At 40.8% G+C, this 9,747-nt stretch overlaps 1 protein-coding gene across 3 annotated transcripts in view; it reads left to right on the top strand.

The window, feature by feature from the left end:
• Window positions 1–487: 487 nt before the first annotated feature.
• The window catches only part of PBX3 (PBX homeobox 3), a 221,468-nt gene continuing 212,208 nt past the window's right edge, over window positions 488–9,747 (top strand). For 2 of the 3 annotated variants that reach the window (XM_027966443.3, XM_012162805.5), the window contains exons 1-2: window positions 488–713; window positions 1,657–1,730. In XM_027966443.3, coding sequence (XP_027822244.1) covers window positions 514–713; window positions 1,657–1,730 — 274 coding nt within the window. In that variant the 5' untranslated portion in view covers window positions 488–513. Of the gene's footprint in view, window positions 714–1,276; window positions 1,492–1,656; window positions 1,731–9,747 lie in introns of those variants that run through there. The other variant, XM_027966442.2, reaches the window with a different exon arrangement.

Below are 9,747 nucleotides of genomic sequence, written 5' to 3'. Positions count from 1 at the left end.
CCGCTCCCTCCCCCGGGGCCGCCGGGGTTCGGATCCCGCCCGGCCGAGGCGGCGGCGGCGGCGGCGGCGGGCGAGGAAGGGGAGTGCGCAGGCTGGCGCGGGGGGCGGCGGGCGTCCCGGCAACTCGGCCGGCGCTGAGGAGCAAGTTGCGCGGGGCTACCCGGCGGGGCGAGCGGCGGCGAGGAGGCGGCGCGGTGGCCGCGTGAGGGCAGCGGGCGCCGCTGCGTCCGCCTCCGCCACCACCGCGGAGCCCGGCGCTTCCGCCCGCCGCTTCTCCTCAGCCTCGGCGGCGGCGGAAGCCAGAGCCGGGCGCCCGTCCGCACTGCCTCAGCCGCGGGCCCCGCCGGCCGGGCCGCCCCCTCCCCGCGCGGGCGGGGAGCGCGCGGCCGCCTCCCCCTCCCCCCCCCCCTCTTTCTTCTCCTCCCTCGTCGCCGCCGCCGCCGCCGCCGCCGCCGCCGCCTCAGCCTTCTCCTCAGCCGCCGCCGCCGCCCGCTCCCGCCCGCGCGCGGCGGGATGGACGATCAATCCAGGATGCTGCAGACTCTGGCCGGGGTGAACCTGGCCGGCCACTCGGTGCAGGGGGGCATGGCCCTGCCGCCTCCCCCTCACGGCCACGAAGGGGCGGACGGCGACGGCAGGAAGCAGGACATCGGCGACATCCTCCACCAGATCATGACCATCACCGACCAGAGCTTGGACGAGGCGCAAGCAAAGTTGGTGTCGTCTCATTAAGCATCTTTTGTGTGTGTGCGGGAGCCGGGCCCGCGGCAGAGTCCGGGCCCGGGTTGTGCCCGGGCCAGGGCCTCAGCCCCGGGCGGGGAACTTTCTCCGAAAAGAGGCCTCCGGCCCCGGCCTCTGGGGAACTTGTCCAGCGCCCCTCGACGCGGGCGGGAGTCGGCAAAGTTGCTCTCGGGGCGCGGGACGGACTTGGTGCCGCGTGGATTTCGTGGGTTTCTCTCACCCCACCTCCCCGCGTCCGGCCCTCTGGCAGCCCGGCCCCCTCGCACGGATTCAAACCTCCCGCCCGGACCCGGCTGCACGCCGCCGCGAGCGGGCCCCGGGCCGCACTTAAGGGAAGTGCAACTTTCTCCTCGGCCCGGAGTCCCGGCACCCCGGCTCCGCTCGGCCGCTGGACGACCTCGCTGTGCGGGAGGCCGCCCCAGCCCCGGCGCGGGGCTCTGGGCGGTTCCCCGGCGGGTCCGGGCGCGAGCGGCCAAGTTCTCGGGAAGGGAGGGCCGCCTCGCAAACTTTGCCGAGCTGTCACCGCCCGCTGGCCGCAGTCGGCCGGCAGCCCGTTCCGCGCCCGCTGCACCGGCGGAGGGCGGACGCGGGAGCCCCTCCACGCTGTCTACTCCCCTGAGTCGCCGCCGTCTGCCCCCGGATCGCGGCTCCCCGCACGGGTTCGCGCCCCGCGGTCTTCGAGGCTGCTGCCTGCCCGGCAGATGGGTCGCGCTGCGTTCGGGCTGGAGCTGTAGCCGCCAGAGCTTGCCGGTTGTCGCTAACTAGTCAACTTGAGTTTTCTGTTGATTTGACGGGGTTCAAAAGAGCCTTCCAAAATAGGGGGCCGGAATTAAATCTTGGATCTAACTTAAGGAAGGCGCCATATTATTCCATAGGTGATGCTAATACCTTTGTGTTTTGCTGTTTATGTTTTAGGAAACATGCCCTGAACTGTCACAGAATGAAACCCGCGCTCTTCAGTGTCCTGTGTGAGATCAAAGAGAAAACAGGTAAGACGCTGCGCCCCGCGGTGGGCCTGGAGACCCCTGAGGTGGGGTCCGAGCTACTCCTTCGACTCTCCAGTTGAAAGCTGCTGCTTTTGGGCACCGCCATCTTTGATCATTCTTTCCTTCCCACCTCCTGATCTTGAGAAAAAACTGCAATAAATCTGGAGTCGATTTCTGAATTCCGCTCCTGGTGTAAAATGAAGTGTAGAGTGGACGGGGCAGGGTCGCAGTCCCCAAGCGGCCACCTCTGGCTGCAGGCGGGGAGGGGGCCGGGAGCGCCAGCCACCCTTTCCTGCTCCTTTCGCCTTGTTTGTCTGTCAGTTTTTAAAAGGAGCCACGGGGACCGACTCCCGCTGAGAAGCATATCCCGAACTTTGTTTTACTTAGCCTTAAGCTTCATTTCCACAGATAGAAGAATAGATGCAATTGCACAGACCCGAGAAGTATGTTTGAATTAGTATTTTAGTTCGGAATACTACTTTTAAGAAGCTGGAAGGGTAATGATGTGTTTAGGCGTATACAATGTATTATATCTATTACTTTTATTAAATTTTATGCTTGAAGTCATTACATTGTAAACATACTTAATATATTTTATTAAGTAGAGAAAGGTCCACAGGTGCAGGTTGAACAATTTTTGAAGTATTTAGGGCAGGGAATATATGAGAAGATAGCTTTTGCAGAAGTGCTGGAATGAAAACTATAAGTATATATTAGACAAATTTCTGACAATTCATCTCAGTTTAGTTTCCTTGTTAGACTTTTTAAAAACTGAAACTATTTAAGTCTTGAGGTGATGGTAGTGCCTCAAGTAGAATTTGAGGTTTAATTTAGATTTTATTACTTCGTTTGAGGCATTATTTTCCCTGTATATGGCAAACAAATGCATTAAACAAGCTTTACTGTTTATTTGTGTGTGTCTTTGTTGGGTATACAGTATTATAAACTTGCTGTTTTTTAAGTTGGCAAAGAATAGAAGGGAAAGTTAAAGTCCAAAGCATAGGAATATTTAAGTGAAGGTATTTAAAAAGTTAAATGTGATTGTGTTTAAACTGAATATACAAATATTAGCGCACTGTATATAATTGTTAGTTGGTAGAAGAGTGGTCCTCCTTTTAAACAGATTTTCCACCATGCAATTCTAATTCTAAAAGTAATCAATAAAAGATGAAGGGTTATTGCTGTCTATTAAAATATATGCTAAAACCATAATTAACAGCAAATATTGAGAGCCTGAAAGACTACTTTTCCTGCTTTTCATTCACATAGTGTGCTTGATTTCTTTATGTCAAGTGAGTGTTTTTAAGATATATTTTAATTTTGAAAACCCCAGACATTTTAAAATGACTAACTTTTACTCTGTGTTGGTTTTTAGCTACCTTTAGAAAGCATTGTGATTTAAAACGGTAGATGATTTTGATCTGACTATAAAACAAGACATCAAGCACTAAATCTTGAGATTCTTAGTTTAGAAGCCTAAAAGTGCGTAATTCTCAGTAAATTATGTTACTTAATGTCCAAGGGTTTTCTTGCTATCAGGGCTCCACTTCAGTTTCTGCTGACAGCTAAGCACTGGGGTATTGACTATGTTGTGAATATTAAGATTGATTCAACTTTATATAGCATTATATTACTAGGGAGAGGGGACTGATATCCCTTCCTTCTCACCCCCTTATCATGATTCTTTTTTTTTTTTTTTTGCCTTTTTTAAAGTTTTGGCCTAGCTAGTTTGAGAACCAAACCTAGCAAACTGCTTTTCTTGTTTAGACATTTAGCAGCAGGCAGAATTCAATTAGGAAGCATAAGTCCTCTAGTTGCTTATTTGCACAAGACTTAGTTACACCATTCTGAAAGGAAAGTGTAGTCAACCTCATGTCAAAGGTGAGTTACAAAAAAGAAACAAGTCTTTTCAGAGTCTGGGATTACTGGCAGAGAGAGCCTTGGTAGGGCACTTGCTGTTTAAGAAGCAAGAGGTAGCTGACAAAAGAAATTTTTGTGTTTTGAAAATTGTTTCTGAGGCTTTCAGAGATAACTTGTAAATTAGATTCTCTTTTTGTGCTTTGGCCAGCGGATCCAAGTTTGCACGTTATCTCTTTTGTAAAAAGCCAACGGCCGACAAAGAGTAAAGGCGGCTGTCTAGGCTGAGGCATCTTCCTGCCAGCCTCTCTAAGCTCGAGAGGGACGGGATTTAAGTACCGAATGATTGATGGGGGTGAAGCTCTTTCTCTCCTCTCCTTTCTCCCCTACTACCCAGAGCTCCACCTCACTCTCCAAAACTACTCTTAGAAGGAGACAGGGACGCTGAACTCAGAATCCTTGATTTGAAATAAAACAGCTGTGTAGACATTAGTGTTACCGAAGCAAAGAAATTGGGGCAGCAAATTCCAGGCCTCCCCCCCTCCCCCATCTGTTCCCACAGTCATGCTTTGGAAACATCATGAGCTTATAAAATAAGCACTGTAGATTATAACGTATATCATGTAATGCTTTTTAAAAGAAATCATTTTATTAAATCTAATAAAATAGTATCCAAAGATTAATTCTCTATAACCTTAGAGAAAGTTTACCTAGTCATTTGTAATAGAAACTGGGAATACTATGTGATGACTCTATTCTGCATAATAGAGGGGTAGGGGGTTGACTAGTGGGGAGATGGGGGGTAAAGCTGTCATTTCAGTGGATAATGTCATTTTGGTTATGCTTTTTAAAAAATAAGACAAAATCATTAAAAAAAATCCGTATATTTGCAGATCTGCCAGTAGCTTTTGAGGTTTCTGATCAGGCAGTGAACACTGCCAGTTCTGATGCACATAAGGGGTTTAGTTTGAAAAACATCTTTTTTCCCTTCTACCAAATATGAAAAGGTATTTTTCCCTTCTGACAGATAAATGGATAATCTACCACAATTATACTTTTTTTCTTGTTCAGAGGTAGGAAAAGTATACCATAAGATGCTTGCTTTTTCTTGAAAATGTGTTCTTTTATAAAATTTATCATTCAGTTATTTTTGGACAGAAATATCTGTTGAATTGTGATAGCTACGCATTTTGAAAGCAACTGAAAGTTACAGGCTTTAAAACAAGATATTTGCCCATTTTAAACTAAGTAAGTGACCAGTGAGATAATTGTTAAAGATTTCTTTTTTAGCCACATTTTACCATCTGTCTCTTATTAAGTATCCATGATACTATGAAGTCTCCTTATCTACATAGTTCTTTGGGGGCGTTCCCTCACATCTTTTTGGCCACCTTAATCTTGATTGTTGAAGTACTTTGTGAGAGGATTCCATTCTCACAAATCTCTCTTCTTTCCAAAGCCCTTAATTATGAGAGTTTGAATAAAGGAAATGGCTCTTTTTGAGAAAAAAAAAATGTATTTAAAAATATTTTAAAATGAAAATTCAACACTCTAGTATATAATCAGAGTCATATTGTTAAAAAATGTTGTGTATTAGGAAAAAAAATCAGCATAACCTTTTCCTTTCTAAATGGTAGGTTAAAATACTCCATGTTGATAGCTGCCAACCAAACTCTGATTTATTGCCACCACAAACCCTAAATAGCATTCATTTACTAGTAATGTCTAATGGCATACATGATGGTTTGCCAGATTTGTGGCCTTTGTGAGGCTTATAAGCAGGACTGACTTGGGAAGATCATAAAACTTAATGAACTTCTCTACTGCAGGAGGTGTCCGCAGGGGAAGAGAAAGGCCTGCTTGCCTGGTTGGGCTGGTTGAAGTATTTTTTATGTTTAAAGAGAAGAAAATTACTATTAAAAATGCTTTGCTTTTAAAGGAACCCTCCCTAGAAAGAGTCGTAAGGATTTTACATATCAAAACTGGATCAAGAAGGTAGCTTGTGAGTTTTTATATGTTTAGAATATAATATATATGATTAAACCTTTTATCTTTACTGCTGTAAGTGGGACTAGCTTTCAGAGAGATAAGGCAGTACTCTCAGTCAGCACCTCTATTTCTGACCCTAAGGGTTTAGAGACTCATGGCATCTTCTTTTTCTGGCCTGTTTTCTTTCTTTTTTTAATGCTTCAATATAAAAATGTGTTCATTTTTCTTTTTACAGTGCCAGATAATTCTTCAATTCCTAGTGTATAAAATCCAAATATTCCACCAAGTGAAATTTTAACAAGAAAGGTGAAAATTGTTGTATGTGAGTCTAAATGTTACATATAATATATATTGTGTATTCTTTTAAGTTGCTCTTGCAGTACTTCGAATATAGTTATCATTGTTTGTTCCAGAGTTTTAAAAACAAATGCTCTGTTTGATACATGATTCATTTCTGTGTTTTTGGGAACTATTTTCTAGTTTTAAAAACCTTTTATTATGGAGAACTTCAATTGTAAAAATATAGATAAAGAGAAACTTGAATCCCCATGAACTCATTGCCTACTTTCAGCAGTTAGCAACACTTGGCCAATCTTGTGTTCTCTGTAACTCCCACCCTTTCACAATTATTTTGAAGCAAATTTTAAAGGACTTTTAATGTTTTAAATTTTTTATCAGTTTTAGACATTATTGCTTATTTACATTGGAAATATTCAGTGATTAAATAGGGAAAATTACAAAGTCAGTGTATCCTGGAAATGTCATAAATTTTGTTGCTTTATTGCAAATTTTTTCCTGTGTAATTTAAGAATATTTTTTATTTTTATAGATTTGCTTAGCTTACTGGAGCTTTTTAAGGAAGTTTTGAGGAAGGATGTAAAGAGTGATGTTTTTCTAACTTTCTTTACTCTTCTCTCATCCTTAGAAGATAATACATGTAATACATTCATAGAAAACGTAGGAAAAAAAATCTTCTCTACTGGTTTGGAACTTCATGATCTAAAGTATCAAGCAGGTATTATTTTAAAAGTATGGACCTGTCTTCCATACCTTTTTTTCTTATTCCCAATAAAAGAATATTGAACTCTCTTGTCAATACTAACTTGATCTGTGCAAGTAATTCTTTCATGCCTCAATTTTAGTGGACTTCATTTTATTATAGATCTATGTAGTTTTGGTTTTTATTTGGGACTTTACTATGTTATTATGCTAATTTACATAATTTTAATCCAAATCAGAAGTATATTAATACAGTGGCAAAGGAAGCCTTGCCTTGCCTCAAAGAGCACATTGGTTCTTTGACTTTCGTAAAAATTTTCTGGGTATCTCTTTCATGTTTGGATCCTTTTCCTTTTAACTAATTTTGCTTATATTTTTAGATTTCTGTTTACAACTTTTGTAAATGGCTACTTCCAAGACCTTAAGCATCTTATTTGGATTATGTGTGTTTTGATAGTTTATGGTGGCATTGTATAGGATGAAGTAATATGAAGTATGGCTATGAAGAATAAAAACCAAAATTCATGAACCACACCCTAAATCATTCGTTTTATTTTGTACTCATAACATTGAAATATTTCAGAATACCTAACAGATCAGTACCGAACACATCATGCTAAATAAGGATTTTTATACTATTTTCCCTCTATGTACATATGAACAACTTTAGGCATTTATTCTTTCAGTATTGACATTATAAGAATTATGTTTTATTAGTTTTCTCAGCAGGCTTGTGTTTTAGCCATTTATCAGTGGTATCAGCATGATTTAGTTAGTAACAGACTAACAATGCTTGTACACTCCCTCCCATGTTGACCTTTTCAAACATTTGCTCTACTTCAGTAGGCCATTTGAGTCTTTACATATGAAGAGAGTAAATAATTTATATCACTATGTAGTGTGAATTGGTCAAAGTTTTTTTAGATCTATCTAGCTAAAAAGATTTTTTACAAAGTTGTAGAAGTTAATCAAACACACAAATTGCTATCAGAGCTCTGTATTAGTGTTACATTTAGCAAATGAATTAGTAGGAAATGCTTGAATGAGCCACTGAAAAAAATAAACCATCTTTTTATGCCTTTAGACACAACATATTTGAAAGTAAATTTCATTAATCTTCAACTCTTGATTCTAATTACCCCCTTTGTAGGCAGAATAGTAACCAGAATCTCTTCTTCTTTATTGTTATTTTGAAAATAGAGGTATTCCGTGAACATATACACAAGCAATAAATATAAGATGTTTGTAGTTTTTGATGGTTAATGATAGTTGCTTTGGTACTAAATTTGAGTGTATGTCTAGTAAAAATATTGGTGTGATAGAATGTGTTAAGTTGAATTAGCGTGGTATTTTTTTTACTTTTGACTAACATGATAGTAACTCATTAGGACTGAGGACAGTTAAAGTTAATTATGGATAAAAATAATTGTTAAGTTTCCCACTTGTTTTCTTCAAGTTAAGTGCTTTACAAATGTTAAACTGTTTTGAACAATAACCCTTTTCGTGTGATCATATTAATGAGAACTTGGTATCCAATGTAATCCTTTTAATGTTGCTGATTCCTCACAATGTTTAAACCATTAGTTGGGAGACTCGACATATGTTATGGCAAAATGATTTTTTTTGTTTATTTTGTTTTATGTGATACATAAGTTTTCAAAGCATATTTCTTAGGCATCAGAGTCCAGCAGGTGGCTTTTTACATTAAAAAATTCATAAATTTTAAAATCCCATAAAATTTTATTTCAAATTCAAATTAACTAATTGAGAATGTCAACATTTCCACTGTCTCTATATTAACATTTATAATAGAACAAATGGTTGCATATAGAAATTATCTGCAACATAATCTAAATTAAGATTCTAAACAGGCATTGCAGATGCTGGTAACTTTGGCAATTATCATTTTGTTTGGTGAACAGTAGTAAAACAGTGTGCGGTAAAAGTGTTTAGAGAGAGAGGATAAATAAATTGAACAGTTTTGCAATGCAAAGTGGTTTGTGGTGTTTTTGAGGATTTCTTGGCTCTCTCTTAACTGCTATTGTGAGCCTGGAGCAGATTTCCCCATTGCTAATGCCCTAGAAGTATTAATTCACTTTGATATGCTAATTAGAGGGCATTATGCAAGAAATGAGATTAAGTGGCAGCATGAAGCCATTTGCCTGTCAGTAAATTGAGAGCTTTAGCATCAGGAGGAGCTTTGTTTTTTTTTTAAGTTTCTCTTGGTTTTGCATATAAATAAAATTGATTGAAAGGTCTAGAGAAGCTTCTAGAACATTGGTAGATTCTTCCCTCTATGGTTATTTAAATGTAATGTTACATAACTTTTCTGAATATTAATTGATCTAACTGGAGATAAATATGAAGTTTTCATCTTGTTCTCTATACATGGAAGGATACTAAGAATTTTGCATCATCGAGTCTTTTTCCCTAGAGCCCAGTTTCAGAATATGGCTAGTGAATTCTTTTCAGAAGTGTAAACTTGTGTGTCTTCACTAAACTGAACTTCACAAGAATATTTTCTTCATAGTAAAAAATGAAGAAGTTGTTGGATTGGGCTTCAGGAGACTATATTAAATGAGCATTAAGACTCTCACTTAAATACCTAATTCTAGTTGCTGGGAGGCATTAGGATTAGTGGTTAAATTCTACCGTTTACACAACCTGTGGAATTTACATTTCAGCATGTATCTGTTGTTTTAAGATTACCATATTGTTTGATTTTCACATTGAAGATGGTGTTTCATACTTGATTCTGCTTTTGCTTTTGCAATTTAAGCCAGGCCTTTGATTTTCTCTCTATGAAACTATTATGTGATTTCCTACATTTTGTAAGGAAATGGATGAGTGAATGCAGGAATAGAAATGAATTGGGAGGAGAACAGAACTTTGGGCCTGTGAAAAAATTAAAGTTTCCTCAAACATGGAACTTCTACCTGGATAAACCATGCTGAGGATAGAATTTCCAAACCCAGGCTTAACTGCAGTCTGAGGTGTGGTTGGACAGGATGGGGTTTGCTTGAGTGTCTGAATTCCACCACTGTAACTGTGACTCTAGACCCAACAAAGCAGAACTTCTCTTCAGAGCCATATGGATTATTTAGTCACCACAGCTGCCATGCATACAGGCTACTAAGGCTGGCTTCTTTTCGTGTGCATGTGTGGTACTTGTTAA

Source organism: Ovis aries, chromosome 3 (assembly GCF_016772045.2).
Source record: "Ovis aries strain OAR_USU_Benz2616 breed Rambouillet chromosome 3, ARS-UI_Ramb_v3.0, whole genome shotgun sequence".
Lineage (NCBI taxonomy): Eukaryota > Metazoa > Chordata > Mammalia > Artiodactyla > Bovidae > Ovis > Ovis aries.
This window is presented reverse-complemented; position numbering and strand designations above follow the sequence as displayed.